This window comes from Miscanthus floridulus, chromosome 6 (genome assembly GCF_019320115.1).
Source record: "Miscanthus floridulus cultivar M001 chromosome 6, ASM1932011v1, whole genome shotgun sequence".
Lineage (NCBI taxonomy): Eukaryota > Viridiplantae > Streptophyta > Magnoliopsida > Poales > Poaceae > Miscanthus > Miscanthus floridulus.
Genome location: NC_089585.1, coordinates 119,568,129 through 119,591,494, shown reverse-complemented (window position 1 = coordinate 119,591,494; position 23,366 = coordinate 119,568,129). Strand labels below are relative to the sequence as shown.

At 46.3% G+C, this 23,366-nt stretch overlaps 2 protein-coding genes and 1 long non-coding RNA gene across 3 annotated transcripts; 2 read left to right on the top strand and 1 right to left on the bottom strand.

Moving 5' to 3' along the window:
• Nucleotides 1-7,765: 7,765 nt before the first annotated feature.
• On the bottom strand, nt 7,766-10,906 carry LOC136459314 (uncharacterized). The gene is made up of 3 exons (XR_010760167.1): nt 9,747-10,906; nt 9,570-9,666; nt 7,766-8,376 (listed from the first exon to the last, which is right to left on the bottom strand). It is a non-coding gene; the product is annotated as an uncharacterized lncRNA (long non-coding RNA).
• A 2,106-nt stretch (nt 10,907-13,012) lies between these two features.
• Nucleotides 13,013-13,978, top strand: LOC136459313 (non-specific lipid-transfer protein 2B-like). The gene is made up of 2 exons (XM_066459186.1): nt 13,013-13,501; nt 13,662-13,978. Exons 1-2 carry the CDS (start codon nt 13,140-13,142, stop codon nt 13,669-13,671), a joined length of 372 nt encoding a protein of 123 aa, XP_066315283.1. The 5' UTR covers nt 13,013-13,139; the 3' UTR covers nt 13,672-13,978.
• Nucleotides 13,979-20,813: 6,835 nt separating this feature from the next.
• Nucleotides 20,814-22,440, top strand: LOC136459312 (RING-H2 finger protein ATL74-like). The gene has a single exon (XM_066459185.1). The coding sequence runs from the start codon at nt 21,258-21,260 to the stop codon at nt 21,855-21,857; it is 600 nt and encodes a 199-aa protein (XP_066315282.1). The 5' UTR covers nt 20,814-21,257; the 3' UTR covers nt 21,858-22,440.
• Nucleotides 22,441-23,366: the final 926 nt, after the last annotated feature.

Here is a 23,366-nt window from a genome sequence, read left to right as displayed (position 1 = left end):
CGTGTTTTGGCAATTGGCACCAAGTTCCTAGGTATATACTAATTTTCATCAAGAGTTTTATACAGATATAAGTACTCAAATATAGATACGAAGTTGTAGGCTCTCAATTCAGCTGGACACTATAAATCTATTTAGTTTGTGTTGTCACATATTGGGAGCAAAATTAGCACCAGTTCTGATAATTGTTACCTCAGCCGTGCCATATATTTATTCTTCACTGTAGGTCATGACAAGAAATCTTCTTAAATTTCACCGAATACTCAATTTCAGATGAGCTACATTTTAATTACTACAAATACAATAAATCATACTAAAGCTCATGGATTCACGTCTTCATCAATCCTGTATTGCTCCTTCATTTTGTAAAGAAGATATCTACCACCCTAGAGCTTTCTATCGAGCTTCAATACTCTATTATTTAACCATAGGCCAATAAAATGACATGGTTATCGAATATAGCACGGCAAATGCCGCGCCCAGGTTTTCTAGTATACACTGTATACAGGCAACCAAACTCCCCCTTTGTGTATGAAGTAATATGAGCGCGTGTTTAGTTTGGGGAATTTGGGAATTTAGGCTATTATAGCACTTTTATTTTTATTTGGCAATTAGTGTTCAATCATGAACTAATTAGGCTCAAAACGTTCGTCTCGTAATTTCCAACCAAATTGTGCAATTAGTTTTTTTTTGCCTACATTTAATGCTCCATGCACGTATCGCAAGATTCGATGTGATGGGTACTGTAACAATTTTTTTTGAAATTTGGGGTTCAACTAAACACGCGCTGAACGTAACGCGATTTTGGAGCAGCTCCAGGGCTCCCGCTCTCCAACTATATCGCTACTGTAGCGGAGCCAAGAGCTGCAGCTTCTCTGGCTCGTCTCTGAGGTCTGCCAGAGACGGAGCTCTTTCTCCAACCAGCTTATACAGTGCACAACAGTGACGTACAGGAGGCTGGGAGCTGGAGCCGGAGCTTGCACGAGCCGCACCAAACGATGCCTTAACTACTGCTTTTGTTTTGTTGTCGTCTCTCGAACCATCGGTGCAGCGACGCAGGGTACAGCCGTAACAGTGAACGCGGCTCCCTGCTCGAATACTACCCACCCTTGAAATGAATGACGATGCAGGGACAGTTAATTCTCTCAACGGCCAGCAGCCCTGTAACTACTGCCATCAGTGCCATGTGTAGCGGTAGCACAATTTCGTCAATCGCCATCAGTGCCATGAGCAGTGCTGTAGCCTGTAGCACGAAGTGGTAATCGAAGGCTACTCCCACAGAGGTTGGCGCAATGCCGCGTGAGTAGGGTAGGTCCGTGGACATTTACACAGCCTGCCGAACGTCCTCTGCCGACCGAAGCAGCAGAGCCAGGCGCCGTAAATGGCGATCGAGTGGTGCTCACATGGTCGCTCTGCGTAGCTCCATAAATCGCCGGCCCGTCCGTCGCCCTGCTGTCCTGCAACCCTGCAACCCTGCCGCGGATGCATGGGGTCGCAGATCCGAGCCTGAAAAATAATGGGGTCTATTTAGAACGTAGAAATTTTACAGGAAGTTTAATTTCACAGAAAAAACACATGAATAAGACCTTATTTAGATTATAAGTTTTTTCACTCTCTTCATCACATCATATCTTTGACACATGCATGGAGTATTAAATGTAGATAAAAAAAATAACTAATTACACAGTTTGATTGTAAATTACGAGACAAATCTTTTGAGCCTAGTTAGACCATGATTGGACAATAATTATCAAATACAAACGAAAGTGCTATTTATATTTAATACTCCATACATGTGTCAAAGATTTGATGTAATAGAGAGAATGAAAAACTTACGATCTAAACAAGACCCTAAGAAAAAAAAAATATCCTGCATTACAAACAGGAGGCCAGGGGAGCTCCTACGGTCCGGGCGGCCGGACGAAATCCTCATGCCGATGGCGCGATTATTTTTTCCCGCCCTCGCTCTCCCTGCTTTCCCGCGCACGGCCGCACCTCGCATGCGTCAGCTCATGTACGCTCGGCCAGCCACCAGCTGCAGGCCAGCAGCGCGCACTACTCCCCAACGGACGGAAGCTGCGGTCCCACGCGCGTACAAACGGAGCAGGCAAACGGCGTCTTCAAACGAGCGGTCCAGCAGGCTCCAGCACGCAACGGCAGGAAGCGACGCCTTTTTTTTTCTCACACAAAAACGGCGCATGCAAGCTGTGCCAACGGACCCAGCGCCGGCGCGCTATCACATACATGGCCAGCGTTGTTCTGAGCATTTGCATGCAAGTGAGTTTCTACTACTTAAAAAAAGTTATAACTCCGTATAAACATTACAAACTACTCCATATAAACAATGCTGTGGGCCATGCAGTTGCACTACCTGTGCGCCCCATTGGTTGTGCCTGTCAATACAGCATCCGCACTCACAGACTGACGCGTGGCTCCCATCTGAGCGATCGAAAAGGGAAGATTTTCACATTATAGGTACCTCGTAGAATAAAAAGAAAATAATAAAAGTAAATCTAAAAAAATTTAGAGTAACTAAAGTATAATAAAAAAATAAAAAATGAAATGGAAATAGTAAAATACACAGAAAACATAAAAACAAATAGAAAAGAAGAAAGAAATAGAAGGATAAGAAAAGAATAAAACATGAAAATAGAAAATATATATAAAATATTGAATCATATAAAATAAAAAAGGAAAGAAAAACAAAAAGGAAAATAAGAATAAAGAACCACAAAAGTTAGTAGTAGTAGTAGTATAGTTAAAAAGAAAGAAAAATAAGAGAAGAATAAAAAGACATATAGAAAACTAAAAAGACAAAGAAAGAATAAATAGAAGCAAGGAAAAAATCAATCAAAAGAAAACAAAATAAAAATATAAAAAATGAAAAGAATAATGAAAATTCACAAGAAACAAAAAAAATAAAAAAAAGAACAAATGAAATAAAAATTAATAAGAAAAGAAAAGAAAAGAAAAAGAAATAAAAGAAACATAAATAATGAAAAATTAAAATAATAATAAAAACCACATAATAAAACAAAACAGAAATTTAAATAAAAATGAAGCATGAAAAGAAAATAGAAAAAGAGAAAAGAAAATAAATGAGAAGAAATAAGGAAAAAATAAAAATAAAAGGGAAACTAACGTACTCCCTCCGTCTAACAATAAAAGCACGTTTAGGATTCAAATAAAAAATACTGTAGATGTGAAATTACATTTCTGTCCCTAGAAAGTGTTGCTGTCATTTCTTGCCGTACGAAGATTGACAGTGCAGTTGGTGCGGCTGCCGTCTGGAGCCAGCAAACGAGTGGTGGAGAGCATTCCACGTAATTGAGCATTCAAGTTTTTTTTTCTCCATCGATGGTTCAGTGGTATTTACGCTAGCATAGATCGTACGTACGGAGACCAGCACTGCTCCTCATCGAATCCCTTTATTTTGGGATTTGTTTTAAAACTGTAAACATGCAATTAAATTTGGACAGAGGGAGAGAGGTCATTGTCCAGCTTGCGTCGGTGCCGTTACCGTACGTCGCTTCTGTTGATGCGCTGACTCCCGCGCGCCGCGCGACTGTTCGGCAGGACCCGATGAATCCCGGGAGGGCAGCATCCCTGGTCCCTGCATGCCTGCTGCCTGCATGTGCCTACGCTCCCACGCAGAGATGCAACTGCAGGTACGCGCGTCCCCAGCCGGCCACTGGAAAAAAGCCATCCACCCAGCTGATCGAACTTGCTAGCTGCGCAGATGAGCGTGGATGATCCGGGCCAAATCACTTTCAAAATAAGGGCTGTACTCGTCGTCGTCGGTCCTTAAAAAAAGAGTGATCCTGGTTTTCCAAAAAATCAATATCTTTTAACTTTAACAAATATATTTAATAAACTATTAATATTTAGGTCGAATTGGCCACAGGACATCGAAAATGACCACTCTTAGCTGGCGGACACTGAAAATAATCAGATTTGTTGAAAGACACTCTGTTTTTTTTGTGTGTAAAATTTACTGGCGGACACTACGTCTATTAAAATATTCATTTCTGATTTTGAAGGAGAAACGGTGAAATATCATTTTTGCTCCTGCCTTCTTCTTCTTCCCTCTCCCTTTTCGTCTCTCCCCTACAGAGGTAGCATGCCAGCAGCCACTCCAGTTCCTCCGGCCTTGGTGGCGCATCGGGCAGGAGCATCCCGCAACGGGCATGGCGGAGGCGTGGCCATGGCGGACGGCGGAGGCAAGGGCGGGGCGTGGACGCGCGGGCGAAGGACGAGCGTGAGATGCGCGGGCGGAAGCCAGGGCAGAGGCGTGGCCATGGAGGACGACGGAGGCCAGGGCGGCGCGTGGACGTGCTGGAGGAGGACGAGCGCGAGACGCTCGGGTGGAGGCCAGGGCGGAGGCGCGGCCATGGCGGACGACAGAGGCCAGGGCGGCGTGCGGACGCGTGGGCGCGACCATGGTGGACGCCAGCCCCTGCTGGCACTGGGCGCTGCCCAGGTCGCCGCCGCCAACCAGCCCCCTACTGCCCTGCTTGACCGGCCAGTGAACGACCAGAGGTTGAAGAAGACAAGGGCAGTTTAGACATTTCTCCCACCTTATCTCTCCTCTAAACTGAAAAATGAATAAAATAATCAGTGCGGTGTCTTCCGGCAAAGAACCACGAATTTGTAATGTCTGCCAGCAAATTTTGACTTTGCCGGTATTCACTGGCCAATTGCATGTTTCTCCAGTGTCCCACATCCAATTTTTCCTAATATTTATGGTACATAATTAGTATTATTATGTAAATCGTTGAATGTACTTTCATATTAAACTTATTTGGAGACATAAATGTTGCACGTACTTTCTACAAATCTAATTAAAGTTGAGAAAGTTTAACCAGTACGATTTTCTATAACGACTCTTGTTTTAGAGACGGAGAGATTATTCATTTGGCAGAGTAAGCTTGGCTCGTCCCACGACCTTCTTGATTGTAATCCTAGGCCCATCTCCTGTAGTCCTGGTTCTATTGTCCTAATTCGTTTCGATACGGTTCATAGTGCTCGTAAAACGCAACAAAGAACAGTCGTTTTGCAAGACTCGGGACGCGTTCTAGCTACTTCGGGTCTGTTTGGTCGCGCTCAACTCCGGCTCCGCGGCAGCTCTGGCGGTGGAGCCACACCAAGCGCGCCCGACCGGTGGAATGCTTCTGCGTGTCGCTAGAGGAGCCAGAGCCCTTTACACGTACGGAGGCGGAGCGTCGATTTGTGGCTCCGTCGCTCCGGCTCCGGCTCCCACGACGGAGCAGCACGAGCAAAGACTGGCCAAATGACCCCTTCTTCTCCAACCAATGCCCTCGACACCTGCACTGCTCAACCGACCTTTCCCATCGTCTCGATGGACGGCGCCCATCGCCTTGTTCTGCTACGATCTCGACTACCACCATTGCAGGTCCAGTGACCTCCCTAGCAATCCCTGCTTGTAATCTTGGAAACCTTAGAAACCCCTCTTTAACCTGTAAACTCTAGCAGGTCTCGTGGCCTCATGGACCATGGAATCGCACCCTTCGCGCGGGGCATAACCGGTCGTGTGTTAGAATTTGCGCTCCTCAATGGTTGCACAACTACTATCTCTGTTCCAAAGAAAAATAACAATCCTAAGTTTAGTCTAAGTTAAACCATCGTAGGATATATTTGGAAGCAGTGGCGGACGCAGGAATTGAAAATTGGGTGTACAGGCTACATATATACCCATACAGAACCAAACCATCGTGGCACATGTAAAGCTAAATGTCCATCAATTCAAAACAAACAGTACTAGAGCAGAGTACATTAGTACAATTAATTAATACTTGCAATATTTGTGAAGTCTCAACTAATAAAGGAACATTACAAATTTATTCGACGAGACGGCTTTTGGAATCGAGAGATGATGTCTTCATCAGCAACACGTAGAAAAGATTGCTTCTCAATGAATGCAACCAAGCAATCATTCAAGTACTGATCCCCAATGCTATTTCTTTGCTTGTTCTTTAATGAAGTTCATCAAATGCTCTTTCAACACTTGCAGTCTACCAATCAATTACAAATTTACAACAACCAATCAAAGATGAAATACTACTGTCTACTGAGGGCTAGATGTCTAGAACACCAACCTGTGGTGGCTCTCAACTTGCTGTTTGAACTGTTGCTACTGCGTCTGCGTGTGGGCCGTGCCGCCTACTGGTGCCGGCTGTGCCCCAATGCCGGCCAAATCAAACCCCAGGCGGCAGCGCGGCGCAGGTGGGGAACGAGACTTTTTGGTCGATTGGGAAAGGTGAGTCGAAGCAGGTGGGGGCGAGCCCTGGAGGCGCCGTCACGGACGGGCAGAAGGCATCGCTCCTGGTTGGCTGGTTCCCTCCGTGTGTTTGATTCTTGGGCTAGCAGGCCGGCCTAGCTGGATGGTGGACGGTAGGAGGCAACAAACGTGGCCTTTTTACTCTTGCTTGGATCAAATATATATAGAGTTTGGTCTATTTATATGTATAATACATGTATATGCATAGTACCTGTAATTTTTTTTCTCAAAATTATTGGGTGTACATCTGTACACCCATGTCCACATACTGCGTCCGCCCATGTTTGGAAGACGCAATTCTAGAAACGCAAGAATAGGAAAACATATAGAAATATAATATCCAAATATCTTGAATCCTATGAGTTGAAAAAACGCAGGAAACTGTAAGATTGAAAATTGCGATGAAGCATAAGAAAGCACGAAAATCCGATGAGAATGTGTAACACAAAATAAACTTTCCACAAGTTCAAATTTTACGTAAAATTCCTCCAAAATTCATATCAAACAGGCAATTCCATAAAAAAAAAGCTCAGTATGCAATTTTTCTATAGAATCCCACTTCTTTAAATTTCTTGATTTTTCCTTTATTCTAAATGGGTTTTATGTTTAACAGATTTTATAAAAAACAATATAAATAGTTATGATTCCAAATAAGTATTATATGCATATATCCCATGTTGAATTTAATTAAATTTGTATAGTATGACAGACAAAAGCTTTTATTTTATATAAATTTTGTCAAATTTAAGATGATTGGATTTAGCACACCACATGGTAGAATTGAATTCAAGAAAGGAGGGAGTACTAGAAAGGAGGTGGCATGCTTAAACATGTAGCGACGGCCACATGGAAGGTCTGCATGAGCTGTCCACTCGCTCACTCGTCCGACTGCCACTAGGAAAGCAGCTAACCCAAGACCAAGTACCAAGCCCAAACCGGCCGCGCCCCCGTTTGCCACGAACCTGAGCTGTCTGGCTGGCTAGTACTAATCGCGTACGCGTAGTCACGTTGTATGGCTACTAGTGGAAGGCGCGCGCCATTGCGCGCGTAGGCAGGCGTAGAGAAGATCTAGAATATGGAGTATATAGACTGTAATAAACAGCTGTAGGTTTTCATAAGTAGCATGCGGCCTGTTCGCTGGTTGGTTTCTGGGCTGGTTTGGGTTGGCTGGTGCTGATTTGTTGTGAGAGAAAAACACTATTGGCTGGCTGGTTTGGGCTAGCTGAAACCAACAAGCGAACAGGCTGATGGTCTAATTTCCATTCAGTTTAGAGCGTACCTGAATTCCAAACTGAAACTATTGCACGGCTAAATAAATACAATGAGATCAAATGTTTAGGCAAATTTGATTTAACCATGAAAAATGTATGTGCCTTAAAATATGATCACCAGCAATTGGACTACCGAACTGTAACTGTAGTTTTCAAACTATTTACCCAACTACAGCTTGTAGAGAGTGTACATGGTACTATTTAGCACTGACGAGGTATAATGAATTCCATTTTACCGCAGAAGAAATATGAATTCAGTTTATCGCAAGGGGAAACAGAATATAAATATCCATATTGCAAAGTTATCTTGCAGGTTGCAAAGCTATACTCCAGATTGCAGCGGCAAAGTTCATATTAGGTAAAAGGAAAGTCACATTTCAGATAGCAAAGCTATACTCAGTGAGTAGGTATAGAGTACGAATCATAGAAGGATGCATAGCTTCAGTTCAGAAATCTAAAGAAAAAAAATAGAAATACCCTCATTTTGCAGTGCTACCAAGTAATAAATTACCTTGCTGGGAAGCCCAACTGGCTTTACTACTCTGCAGACCACTGCAGACAGTACCGCTTGCCCCATTGCCCTGGCTGCCTTGTCCCTACTTGCTGCAAGCAGACAGTTGGCACTTGCATCGACCCAAAGGCAACACAATTGTCATGGTAAGCCTGTTGCTGAGCCGTCATGAAGGTACACACTGGAAATTTAATGCTAGGACCAATCTTTTTTTCTTATTTAGCTTTGAAAGTTTAGCGCCGCTCGCGCCATTGGCCCGGCTGCCTTGCCCCTACTCGCTGCAACGAAACACCTGCCACCTGCATAAGGCAAAATAATGTATAAATTTCTATGGTCACTGAGACAACCATGCATAAGTTACCAGGTGGAGGTCTAATGAATCAGGAAGCGCACATAATATGAGAAGACAAAATTACAGATATTACTATAGGTATAGCTAAGGTTTTATGTAAACCGGAATGAGGTGAGGATCGAAGCAACCATGTCCCTTGAACTGAATAATTCCATGTATAAACGGGCAAATCACAATGGCAATGAGAACAAAAAAATCAGAAGGGAAACCAAATATGTCCCTGGACTGAGCTAAAGGAAAAGGATAGATCATAACAGCGCAGTTTACCAAGTGTATTAGCATAGTGATTTCCATATTATACAGGCTGGAAAAAAACTAACACATCCACTAAATAATCAGGAAGGCAAATGAGGTTTACAAATTCCTGTACTATAGCAGATTGAATCCGGGAAAAATAATTTCAGAATTGCAGGCAGTGTCAGACTATAATGACAAAGACGCCGTAGGTGAACATACTCAGTCTTGATCTCACACACCTTTGTATGGAAATAAAAATGTATCATAATACGTTGCTGCATATAAGGGTAGGATCAAAATGAGCATGGATCTTTTAAAAAAAAATCTATATAGCGAAATGACATCTAAATGCTTGCAAAGGACAGAGAAGGAAGTCACATAAAGGGTCAGCCATTGCACAAGAGATGGAATATATGATCCGTGGCAGAAGAGCAAAATACGTAAAGTGCTTTCCAAATAAGAACCAATTAATAGTAGGGGTACATGAAACCATGCCAAAGTTAAATAAATCTTCGTAAAACAATTGATAGTGTCAATACTTGGATATCTGAACTGTTGGGAAACAGATAGTTGTGCCACTCAAATTTTCAGGGATGTCAATGTGACAGAGAACATCTTGTACCAGCATGCATCCTCAAGTAAATTTTGCTAACATGGCCATGCTAAGAGGACCCTAACTCCCGTAGGTTTGTAGAGTTTAATGTTTGGAAAGCCCAAATTATTAACTATATTTATAGATGGTTTTGACGGACTACAGACAATCTCTGCAGCTGTGGATGCGATCATTTTTAGTAAATAAAGTAAAAGCAGAGACAAACTATATTGCAGGATACGGAGTACAGAGAAATGATATAAAAGAATTAATCACCAACAGAGTTGTTTCTGTAACTGACTACTTTTTACCTCTGATTTGTTGTTAGAGACACATAGATGTGCAGATGAATCCATGAAGCACCAGCATAGCATCAATATACTAAGAATGTGCCCTTGACCCAAGAACCTGAGAAGAGGACAACAAAAGAGAACAATGATTAGAAACCTAACCCCGTTTTTAGCATTACTGAAAGCAGTATACTTTACCATCAATAAACAATGGTGTAAGATCCAGTAAAAGGATTCCAGTATGGCATGTCAGGTAGGCATCTTTGAGGCAAACATAGTTCAATAGAGACACGGTTGCAGAACTATTCCGAACATATGGCAGCCGCAAAATTCCCATCAGAGCAGTAAACCGTCTGGAATTCATAGACTCATTAGTCGGTATTAGTCTATAACTCACCTATAGAAGCTCTTCTCCAACACAGAGAGTGATCGGCTTTTGAATCGGTTGCCGATAACATATTCTTTTCACATCAATGTCCCATATTATTGCAAAAACATGATATGAGGCATCTTATCTGTTCCTGGAACTCCAAGAACATGACATGAGGCATCATATCTGATCCTGAAACTCCGAAACAACGAACGCTACACTAACCCAACAAAAGTCAGGAGGGGCACTGTAAATATATTATTTTCTGTACATAGAACCGCCAACACCTTCCTTTCCCCAATGTCTGCATAGAACTGCTACATGCAGGTGCTGGTGTTTAACCAGCTGGCATAACCATTGTTTCTATCAATTAAAAGCAGTGTCGCACTAAGCAAGCAAGGAAGTACGACAACACACAAGGTAACTTAATTATATTTCATCACTGATCAACGATGACTGACTATGCAGGCAACCTCCTTTTATTAAAATTCCTTCCAACAACCAACCAATGCAAGATGAGTCCAAATTGTTTCTACATGCAATATTTCCAACGAGCTGGCCGAACACTATTAGTGTATTTTTCTCACAAAAAATTGACACAAACCATGAAAATTAATCTGAGACAAGCAAAGGTACAATGCACAAATAATAGGTATAGTTTGGAAAGCTAAAGAGAAAAATAAGCCTGATATTGACGTTCACTAAGTAATAAATTACCTTTCTAGCAAGGGCAATCGCAAATACGTCATTGGCAATGGGATGCGCTCAGTAATAGAAGAACCGATAAATTTTATGAAGCAAAGACATCATTGACAATGGATGTATGCTAACTAACAAATGGATAAAATGTGCAACTAATGGAACGACATTGTCACAAGATTCATTGAAGAATGAAATAACTATATACTCATCACTGCAGAACTCCACTGTCTCAGTCTTAAAAAGATCATCATCGCACCATCCCCAAGCCTCAGTAGATACCATGAATGTAACAATTTATAATCATTGTACATGGAAGGATATCAGTTCTGCACACAAGAGAATAGCAAGAGACGATGGACACTGGGCGAGCTTGCTCGCTGCAGCGAAGAGGGGAGCGCGGCCAAGATCCCCGCAGTGAGGAGAGGGAGTTTAGGGAAGGGGAGGGACAAGTGGAGAGAGCGCACGCCGGAGTTTAGGGTTTGGTCTATCCGGTATGGTACCTAGGGTTTCGCCGGCAGGAGGAGCGCAGGCGCACCGGCGTGAGGAGGCATCGAGCAGGCCGTACGGAGGATGGGGGAGAGGGAGTACGGAGGATGGGGGAGAGGGAGGGGGCCGCCGGGCCCTACCCACGCCGCCTGCAGCCTGCGTCGTCGGCTCGCGCCCGCCGCTGCCGCGGGAGGCAAGGGGAGAGAGGAGGAGGAGGATGACGAGGAGGAGGAGGAGGAGGAGGAGGAAGAGGCGAAGGAGGAGGAGGGCGGGCGCGGCGCGCCGCTCGAGCCCGGCACCGTGGCCGTCGCCCCTGCTGGCTTCGGGAGGACGAGGGAGGAAGCGGAGAGAGAGGGGGGGGGGACGGGAGAGCTGTTTTTTTTTTTCTTTTTTACTAAGGAGAAGCTGAAGCTGATATATATATTTGCTGGCCTGGATTCTGGCGTGAAGCTGACGAAGCAGACAAGAAGCAGTAGAAGCCAACGAGAAGCATGGGAAGCTGATCCAAGAAGAATCCGTTTCAACAAATCTGGGTCACACGATCGCGGATCGGACGGTTGGAAACATTCAGGGTGACGTGGACGGTGTTTCCTTCGGGGAAACCACCTCCGGCTTGTTTGGGTAAACTTGCCTAGGCTAGCTCAGTCCTCGGTCATCGCCTGTGTTCACCAGTTCACCACAAAAGTAGGAGCATTCTATAAGCGCCGCTGTCTGCTGCAAACTGGAGTACGGCCCCGTTTAGTTGAAGCCAAAAAACCAAAAATTTTTGTATAGTACCTGTCACATCAAATCTTACGGCACATGTATGGAGTATTAAATGTAGACGAAAAAAAACTATTTGCATAATTAACCGAGAAATCGTGAGACGAATCTTTTAAGCCTAATTAGTCCATAATTGGACAATTTTTGTCAAATAAAAACGAAAGTGCTACAGTAGCCCAAAGCCAAAATTTTTTGGAACTAAACGGGGCCTACGTAGCATGCATACATGGTTCAACCGAGTGCAAATCGTGGATCAGTCACACATGATCGATTCCTTCGGTTTAAGGTTACCTTCTAGTCTTTTCCGCCAAGCAGATAAAGGCCAGGACCTATTTGAACTATAGCCGAAAATATATGAACCATGCATGACGAAACGTTGAGAGTGCAGCTGCTACGACGTACGAGTGGATCTCTGCACGACTCTTTTACTCTAGAGCGCTGCAGTTTAATAAAAAAAACTCCTACAGCTGGCCTGGTAGCACCGCAGCGGAGCGATGCGTCTACCAGCGACAGCGAACCATCTTAACTCCTCCCCTGAATGCACTCACCCACCCAGCCGTATTGGTAACATGCCCGCGTGATTGGTTGCTTTGGTGAGGGGCAGCGGCGGATGCACGATGCGGGATAAGGGGGCTAAAACAATGGAGATGTTGATTTGCATGAAGATTTAATGGTGAAATCAAGCTTTTACTACAGTAATTAGGCTTGAAATCAAGCCATTAGGGGGGGCTGGAGCCCCCCCAGCCCCCCCTTTGGATCCGCCGCTGGTGAGGGGAGCCAGCATGGATAGTCGGTTCAGGACGGTGAGATGCATGTTTAAATCGTGCATTCAGTCGTGTTTGATTGTCTTTGTTGTTGGTCCAGTATCATATGAGATCATATTTGGTTGCATGAATGTGAGTTTTGAGTGTATGACACATATGGGTCCCTGGTCATGCGTCGCACCACACCATCCCGGCTCGTATGGGAAGACCGATTTCTGCGTACGCTACGAAGCTGCATCAGGCGGCTCAAATGCACAATCCAGTGCATCGATTTTATTCAGCACATGCAACCAAACACAGGGATAGTGCATTACCTGGTGCCGGATGACGCTTTGGGCGGCTCCATCCAGACTACCGATCACGCCCTATATAACCCCCCTTGGAAAAACCCTCGTATCCCCACACCAGAACCCGCGAATCATAACGCACACACTCTCTGCTCGAGCTTATACTAGCAGCTTTGCTTGCTGCACTACTGGTATTTGTCTATTTGAAGGAGGGAGAGGCATGGCTGCCCCGAAGCTCGCGACGCTGGCGCTGGCCGTGCTCCTGGCGGCGACCGTGGTGGCTCCGCCCGCCGCGGTGCGCGCCGCGATGTCGTGCTCCACGGTGTACAGCACGCTGATGCCGTGCCTGCCGTTCGTCCAGATGGGCGGGGCGATGCCGCCCCAGCCGTGCTGCGGCGGGATCCGCAGCCTGCTGGCGCAGGCCGACAACACCCCCGACCGCCGCACCATCTGCGGCTGCCTCAAGAACGTCGCCAACGGCGCCAACGGCAGCGGCACCTACATCAGCCGCGCCGCCGCGCTGCCCAGCAAGTGCGGCGTCTCCCTGCCCTACAAGATCAGCACCAACGTCAACTGCAACACGTACGTCGTCTACACGCTAGCTCCGGCCGTCTTCTCTCATCCTACTACTACTGCAGCTATCTTTGTTGCTAGACCATCGTTGTTCTGTGTTCTGCGTTCTGTATTTCTGGACTACATGTGCTGTAACCTTCTTTTATCTTTTTTTTTCTTCTCTTTGCAGGATTAACTGAGGCGTCCTGTGCGCATCCCGTGCGAGGAATGCATGGCATGAGAGTAATAAATAACGCTACTGGTATGGTATTTGAAGCTTGATTGAGTGTGGGCTAGATCGAGATGTGCCTGTCTCTAGTCATTTATCGTGTTCATTAGGAATCGTCTACGCAGTTCGTAACGGTGTATCGTGGATGCATGTTGCCGCGAGCAGAGTAGTCATGAACCGATGTGTGCCGGTGTGCGCAACCGTGTACTCTCTATGTAATGTGTGGGTGTTGTGATCCAGATGTATTTCCTCGTGGAAGTAGAGTGTTTGCAGTATCATTACCGTGTGTGTTTTTTTCATGCGATTCTGAAAACGAACATGCACGAAGCCGACCATGGCATATATATATAGTCCAGTACGTTGGCGCACTTCGACATGCCATGATTAAAAGCTAATAACATGATTATATGAGATTGAATAACGGAGGAAACCATTGAGCAATGGCCCAGGAAACTAATTTCAACCGTGGTACATAAAGTCATAATAATTGAACAAATTCACCTCATCTCAGTTACCCCGGCCTAGGCTAACCGGTGGTCCCCGAGGCTAGCAGCCTAGTTTGAAGTCACCTTCTTCCCAAAGGACGCGGACTTCTCGGCAATGTGATCTCATGAAGGAGCTTCGATTTCCATGCATGGTCAATTGAACCGTGCCACGGGAGGTTTTCGTCAGCTGATCTAAAATTTCAAAGCCACATGTGGACGTCGTCTCCTTTCCAAAATGCTGAGGCGTTGCGTTATTTGCCGCCAGGATGGCTGCGGCGTGGCGCTCTAAAGAACACGTCGAAGCTGCTTCTTGCTGTGATTATGAAATTTGAGAGTTTTTCATTCAAGAAATTTGAGAGTCTTGTACCTAGCCGTCACTACACTGAAGAAGAGGACTTCAGTGAACGGAAGCTGGGAAACAACAGAGGTGCCCAACGGACTCGGGAGCCCAATACCAAATTTAATGGGCCGGAGTGGGTTAACTAGAAGTAGGCCCATTTGCTTTTTCGCTATGCTAAAAAAAAAAGCACGGTCGTTGCTGTCTTCTACATTTCTGCATTCTATATCTATTATATACTTACTATTAAATACCAAAGTGATTCTGTATCCTTTTTTTGATAGAAGTGTTTCTTTATCTAATATTAAAGAGTGAAATGATTTTTCGTCAATCTTTTTTTTTTTACTTTATAAAGTGTCGTCAGGCCCTCTGCGTCCTATATGTGATCCGGTTTTACAACCCGATGAAAAGCCCTAAGTTTGGTTCTAGCAATTAGTGACACCTAGTGGACTAATACTTTCAATGAGTTGTGATTGAGCTAGAGCCCACGTGATGGTGATGAGCTAGGCTAGGAGATGGTGAAGACGGAGATCAAGCCACATGAAGCAAATGCTCACCCATTATAGAAGGAGATGAAAATAAGTCCGAAGGTAAAGGTATATTTTAGAGGTCGCAGGTCGAGATGCAATAGATAGCGTACTATTAAGAAAGTCGGGTTTAAGATACATAGCATACTATTAAGAGGGGAACTCTAAAGCAAAGACGGTTATACGGTGCCACTAGGTTCGAACTAACTTTGCATATGCATTGGATAGACATAGTGATGTGGTGAGAGAGCAAGTCAAAATTATTTGAAAAATGTTTTTGAAAAGCTAACTCATTTTTTAAAAGAGTTTTGTTCAAGTTGGAACACACGTGGAATTAGCAAATTTGAAAGCATTTGAGAGACGGGACTTAAGGTTGTTTTTCAGCACTCACCAGATTTATCCGGTGCCCCGGCTGGGGGGTCACCCGAGTTTAGGGTGGTTCAAAAACCCTGATGTGCTAACTGTGCACTCACACATGAAGCGTAATAGGTGCAAACCAAACCGAGACGGGGTGGACCTGCATGCCACATAGGAGGCCCAAACCGAACCTGAGTATGTCGACTACTTAGCGAACGAGGCATAGACTAGATATACTTAGTGGCCCACCAATCTATAACCAATCTATAGAGGATTCACTTGGTCCCGACTTCTATTCCTCGTAACAAACTAGACATATGGTCCCAATATCATCACCTTGGCCCTTAGCTGTCAAACATCGCATCATCAACACCTCTGCAACAAAAACGTCCGGCGCATAGAGAAATCATTCTCCACTAGGCATATGGTACCTCTCATATCTGACCGGTATAAATTTGTGTTTCGTGTGGGTACCACTCATTTCCTATGGCAAAACGCTGATATATTATCGGACGCATACATAGGCAGTCGGTGGACGTCGTCTTCTTCCAGTCCGCCGGTAGTTACTAGTGGGCGCTGAGTAGGAGTGGCCGACATGGAAGGAAGGATCGGAGGAGATGGCCTCCTCCGTCCTGTCCAAGCGTCGTCATCCAGAGACCCGGGGCTTTCTGATCGAGCAGATTGCAGGCTCTTGGTTCGTGGAGAAAATTCCTGACACGTTTGTGATTTACGCCGGAAAGCAGACTGTTCGTGCGACGAGACTCGTGAAGTTCGAGATCAGCTGGAAAAATAGCAGAAGCAGCCATCGTTCCGCAGCCACAAGTTGCCACCAGCGTGCTACGCCACAAGTTCATTGAACTGACCTCTGATGTTATCCTAGTTGGCTAGTTGGATCCGCTATCGCTGCAAGTTGAGGCTATCTCGATTCTGGAACAGATTAAAGGTGATTGAGGCTACCTCGATCTGCCTCACTCCCATTTGTGGAGAGTAGAATATTCCTGAATCCTGAGTGAACACGACCGCTTCAGCTCAGCGTGATCCTTAAACACAGCGCAATTATCGTATTCCCGAACGAATGCAATGGATATGGATCGGTCTACGCGACCCATCGGCCTCTGTTTTTAACTGCCTCAAATAGCTCAGGTTCAGAGTATCCCAAACAACAGTTATTATAGCAACCAGCACCGTGATGCTAATGCCTGATAGGTGGTGGCCACCCGCGTCAGCGTCACTGGTACGCGCGACAAAAGCTCACACGACGCGACTCGAGGCTACGTTCGGCTGGCCGGAAGGCCTCATACGTTCGATACTTTATGCCAACTGAACTCGCTGAGGTGCGAGGATTTGATCGCGTGGCAGTTTCTATATTGCGAGCACGGATTCGACACGTAAGAAATATCGCACTCTACACGGTGCGTCCAACGAAACGTGCACACATCCAAAGCGGAGCACGTAATCCTAATCCTTGCTGGGGTTTGCGGTTGGGGGCACACCCGCTTTGGCCTTTGGCCGTTGTGCAGAGGATATTTGTTCACCTTAGACCGTCTCCAACAAGCTTTACCCAAAATACAAGACCTATTTCATATTTGGATAACGCTACAAGCAAATAGTTTAATATCTATTTTTTATCTTCTCTAACAATAAGACTTAAAAGAGAACCCTTTCTATAAATGGATCTTCAGGAGAGAGGGTACTCAGATTTTGGTTGTATCTCCCATGACATCAAAAATAAGTCTTCTATACAGGTACTCTGTTGGAGGCTATAGTTATTCTGTTAGAGGCCCATTTTAGATTTAGGTCTCTTGATGGATCTCTTGTTGGAGACAGCCTTATTATCCTAGGAAACGACAAAACACCCCGCGGCCCCCACACAGATATATCTCACTACTGACCGGGAGTACAATATGAACACAACACGGGCATGCATGTACCAGTAGTGCAGAGCTTACACGCGACAAAAGGTCAGCAGTAACAAGACAATGGCTCCGTTCGCTTCGCTGAAACGATGAGTGGTGATGATATTTTTACAAACTCAGTTACATTTAAGATTAATTAACTCTAAGGTGGTACTTTAGTGGGGGTTTAATTACATGATAGATGAGCATGTATGCACTACCAAGGCAGCTGCCGCGCGCGTATGCAGCCATTTTTCATTTCATCTGTGTACTCGCGCTTTCTCATCGGACTGTGACAGCCTGAAATACGTAGTAAGTAGACAGTAGAGTAGTTGAGAGATAAGGCTGCACTTGGCTGTCTCAGGCTAGATTAGTCTAACTTTTCGGCGGATCCGCAGTGTCAGGGGCTGATACGATGATGCATGCATGCGCACTATCCAACGGAAAAACGTTCGACGAAACGAAACTGCTACGGCGGCATGCGCTACAATGTTCTTGCCAGTGTGTGCTTCAGCGTTGCTATCCATCTTGTAAAGCGAAAGGAGCCCTCATTCCTAGTCTTCTTTCCCCTGCCTACCCGGTAGGCGGTAGCTAAGCAGGGGCCTTGTTATCTCTAGGCCTGGTTCACTTTGCAAATTTTCTGAACCTGACGAATAGTACCACTTTCGTTTTATTTGATAAATATTGTTCAATCGTGGACCAACTAGGCTCAAAAGATTCATCGAGTGATTTCCAACTAAATTGTGTAATTAGTTATTTTTTTACCTACATTTAATACTCCATGCAAGCGGCTAAAAATTGATGTGATGGAGAGAGAGTAAAAAAACTTGGAATTTGGATGGCATCTAAACAAGGCCCTAATTGCAAAAACAGATATACCTGTACTAAAAGACTTTTCTTTCTTTTTGTGCTATCGGAAAACGCATGAGATAAAAAAACATCATTAGGGAAGGTTTAATTAATTGCTTTCTAAAACGGATGAGATAAAAAAAACATCATTAGGGAAGGTTCAATTAATTGCTTTCTAGGTTTTCACTAATTGCTTTACGGCAGTTTTCCCAAGCCTCCTGATAAAGAAAGGTTAGAATTGTCGATCTGCTTCTGCCTAAGTATTTGTTTTCATTTCTTTGATTGGGCATTCCAAGCTTCCTTCCTATTATATCTAATGCCCATAGCTGATTTGATTTTTGGATTTGTCTCTATTCTTTTTCTTTAAAACAAAGCTTTATTCGCGTGAGAGAGTTGAACAAATAGGATAGCCTCTGGGATGTTGGCCCTGGTAAAGGGGGGCACTTGGTAGCTATAGGTGGAAAGGTGGAAGTTGGTTCTAAAAGAGCCAAGCTAGGGATAAGAGATATGATTGCTTGGCAGAATGTAATGAATGCGATTCTAACAGGAACCGGAAAAAGAATAGCTCCAAATACAGGGCCCAAAGAAGAGAGACAAAAGGAAGTAGTAAAAGGGAAAGTCAAGTCAAGCGGATCAAAGTGAAAAATCACATAGCTACTAAGTCACAACGTCCAATGGGAATCGAGATCAAAAGAAGGACATGAAATCCATTAGCAGGTCTATTAGTTATTTCATTATTGGCATTCCTTAAACAATAGAAACAAAAAGAGATCACAAGCATTAACGGACCCAAGGTAGCAGAGGGTGCAGTGCAACCATCCCCTACAATGTTCTGATTCCTACTCGTGTGTACCTAGCAATGTATTTATTTAAAAGCTTTTTTTAAGGAACGCCTAATGTTTCAATAAAAAAAACTAAAATCATATTGCACATGAGTGAAAACCGCGCACACCCGAATTTCCCATATTTTCTTCTTTTATGGAATCTTCTCTAACTCCGACAATGTGTGGTGGCAGGAAGCCAGGAAGGCTAGGTGAATGAGCGGGCGTACGGCCAAGTAGTGTCGGAGGAATTAGCTCCGGCAACAGAGATTAGCAAAACACGCACAGGGTACCATACATCTAGTGGAGAGTATATCTCTTATCTCGTATGCTCGATGTTGACAAGGGACATTGATGGCTATGCGAGCCTAATTGCCTAATCTGCTAGGGTTGCAATGACGTTCTGAATGAGCACTCCTTGCCTCGGCTTATATAGCTCAAGAGGCAGGGTTATAGATCCGATCACATTCGAATGAGATATAGATTTCCTATTCGGTTACAAGGAGGTTTCCTAATTGCCTAATCGGTTACTTTATGTCTATCTTGACCTCGAAGCTTCATTTGGCTGATTGGTTGGGCCTCGTATTCGATTGCCTTGGCCCACACTACCTAGAGTGGGCTCTCTTTTATAGACGACGAGGTACACTAGAGTCTATACCATTGATAGGTAGCGATGTTTGTTGTGGCTGCTAGGTGTGTGAAGTGGAGGGAGCCAATTGAGCAAGACAGAGGCCAATGGCTTGGGCGTCGCGAGTTGATGGGTTAGCAGCGGATCCAACAACAAAGGGCTCTCAAAGGCAAAAAGACAAGTGTGGCGGAGGCATCACACGGAGATTGTCGGTACGGGACCCACAGGATACCCCGCAAGGAAGGAAGAAGATCTAGTCCAATTAGGATTCTCCTCCTGTAATCTTAGTAGTAGTATTACTCTGTAATTCTACTAGGAACTCTCATTGTAAACCGACTAGGATTCTGGCCTCCTGACTATATAAAGGAGGGCAGGGCACCTTGGATCGGGGAGTTCAACAGAACAATTGTACAACACAACACTTCATAATCAATCCAACGCAAAGGCTAACACCGACTGGACGTAGGGTTGTTACTCGATCGGCGATCGAGGGCCTAAACCAGGATAAATCGACTGTCTCTTGCGTTAACCATCGAGTTCAGCATACGCCGAAGCCCGAACATACTGCCCCGGGTACTCCCGTGGCAGGCTATCGGTGGTAAAACATCGACAGAGATGATGTCCAATGGCGAGCTGCTCGGCGAGACGAAGTGAAAGAAAAAGATAAGCTCATCTGATCTTGATCAAAGGGCCGAAAAGAATCGGGTGTGGAGGAGAAAAATTGTCCGGCGTGTGGTGTGTAGTGCAGACAAGTCCTTAAAGGAATATTTGTAGGTTTAGAGGATTCTTCAGTAGATAGCCGAGCTTGCCATCATCTTTTTGAAATACATGTTGCTGCCCTTATCCAACTTCCAAGGACTTAGGACTTCCAAAGTGCTTGAGGAGGTACCTCAGCTCTGAAGCTGGATGGGTTTATCCACACGGCCACACCTCAGAAACTGGATGTTTCCGTGCAAAACTCGGGAAGCCATTGCTCTGTGCCTTGGCCTGTGCCGACGGAGTGAGCTGAGGCCGACGGCGTGGAGTCCGGCTGGGCCGCCAGCAAAAGCAAACGAAAAGCACGCGTAGGTTTTCCATCAGCGCACGCGCGTGGCCGCCTGATTTGCACGCCCAGCGGGCCAGCACGGACAAGCCGAAGAAGCAACAAGTGCATGCGCTACAAGCGTACGATACGAACACAGATATTTCTCATGTGAGAGGGAAGGCCAGGCAAGGCCCACCGTACAGTGACCCGGAACCGACCCTCCGCTCCAACCGCCGCCGTCCCGCCGAGCAGCGCTGCGCCTCAGGCCTCAGCTCCCCGAGATCTTGCCTCCCCGGTCCCCGCCATAAAATCTCCTTCCCCGGCCGCTTGAGCTTCCACTTCACGGCTGGTGACCCTACCAGAAACCGACCCGGTCCGGCTCGTGCGCGAGAACGTCCATAAAAAAGGCCGGATCACACTGATCACAAGCCCCAATCTTTTCCAAACCAAGTTAGCTGCGGAGTGAGTGCTAAAGCGCTCTCCGCTGAACTCTGGTCGCAGCTGCAGCGTCCCCGCCCTTTTTGCCATCGAGCATCACCTGTGCCGCCGGCGCGTAATTGCACCGGGGTCACTGCTTAAGAGGAAGAGGGCAGCGGTGTTGGGGGTCTCGTGCGGTGCGGGACTGCGGGTGCCCATGGGCGTGCACACCAAGTCGATGAGCTGGTACATGAGCCCGCCGGGGTCGCCGGCGCCGGGGAGCGCCGCCGAGGCGCAGCACGCGCTGAGCAGCAGCCCCGGGGGCAGCAGCGACGCCAGCTTCGACAGCAACATGGTCATCATCCTGGCCGCGCTGCTGTTCGCGCTCCTCTTCGCGCTGGGCCTCAACTCGCTGGCGCGCTGCCTCATCCGCTGGGCGCGCCGCGCGCCGGTGGGGGAGGCCGGCGGCGGGGCGGGCGGGCTCAAAAAGCGCGCGCTCCGGAGCATCCCCGTCGAGGTGTACGGCGCGTGCGGCGCCGACGGGGCCGTCGCCTCCGACGTCTGCGCCATCTGCCTCGGCGAGTTCGCGGACGGCGAGAAGGTGCGCGTGCTGCCGCGCTGCGCCCACGGCTTCCACGTCCGCTGCGTCGACACCTGGCTCCTGTCGCACGACTCCTGCCCCACGTGCCGGGGCTCCGTGCTCGACGGCGCGATCGCGAAGGCCGCCGCCTCCGCTCCCGCTCCCGCTCCCGCCGCCGGGGGCAGCCGGCGGCAGGGCAGCGAGGCGGCTGCTGCCATCGCCGTTGTCATCGGATGACGTGGACGGGAGGGGGCCCGCGTGCGTGCCCACTGGTGACTGGTGGTGGAGCCACACGGCAGGTATGCGAGAGCTTCGTTCCGTGGTCCGTGAGATATTTTGCTGTGAATAGGCCGACGAGTGGGCCCAGCTCTCTTTGTAGCTCCCTCCCTTCGGTCTGTACTTGTGCTTGGCTTGCTCGTCCATGTCGCAGGTGGTCCTGTTTCTGTATACTGGGAGTGGATGACGGCGACGGGGTACGCCGCTATAGGCAGCTAGGCTTGCAATAATACAGTTTAATTTGTACATGTTAGATTTGGCACAATTTTGGAGCACCGAGCAGAGCACAAAGATGGACTATGTATTTCCTTTCTTTTTTTCATATTAGATGTTAGATTTTGGATATTATATCTACCGAAATGATTTTGGCATGTGGAAACCGAAATGGTTCCATCAATCGTGTGGTCTGAACTCCTCCACGCATGGCTGTGGATTGAGGTGCTGTCGTGATAATAATGCTGAGGGTAACGACCGAGAGTCCGAGACCGATCACGACATTTCGTTGAAATACTTTGACGCCAACTTGATCTATTATTATGTGAATGCTGAATGCGTGTAAACTGACACATGGCCACGCGTGCTAACAAGTACTGTACAAGTACAACAGCAATCAGTCATCAAATCATATCGTAAGAGTTGGCGGTTTAGCAGAAAAGGGCCCAAAATCGCTCTTAAGGCGTTGCCTAACTTGCTGCGAAGAAGTGTCAGGTTAAGGTTTAGCAGAAAAGGGCCCAAAATTCAGACGTGGGCCTCGTTCACTTTGAAAAAAAAGTGAACCCGATGAATAGTACCACTTTCGTCTTATTTGACAAATATTGTTCAATCGTGGACCAACTAGGCTCAAAAGATTCATCTCGTGATTTTCAACTAAACTGTGTAATTAGTTATTTTTTTTATCTACATTTAATACTCCATGCAAGCGGCTAAAAATTGATGTAATAGAGAGAGAGTGAAAAAACTTAGAATTGGTTTCGAAAGGCTGGTCCATTCGAAGTCTCTGCGCATGTCGAATGCAATGCAAGCCACATCAGCAGTCTGCTACGCAGACGCAGCGGAGGAGCTTAGACGGAACAAACAGAGGGTATCTTAAGTTGCTAAAGTAATCTCGAACCTAGCTCAGGCAAGGTTAATATTTCTCTTCACCGTCAAATTTCAGCAGTCTCTTTTGTTTCTTGTTCTCTTTCCCGACACAAGTCCACGGCTCACGGTCCATGGCTCCAAGCCCAGGAGCCTCAAGTGTTCGGCAATGACGAGATGGTGGGGCCGCACTTCGGTTCGGAGTTTGCATATGCTCGATCAAGTTCGGGTGTTATAGATTCGAAAAACGTTAATGATACCGTGCGGGCGTACGTCCCGGACGGATCCCGCACGACTCAGACCGACCGTCGCGCACCTCAGCCGCCCCCCCCCCCTCCATCCCTTCGCGACTTCCATGCCAACGGAGACGAGGGCGACGACAGTGGCTCCGGC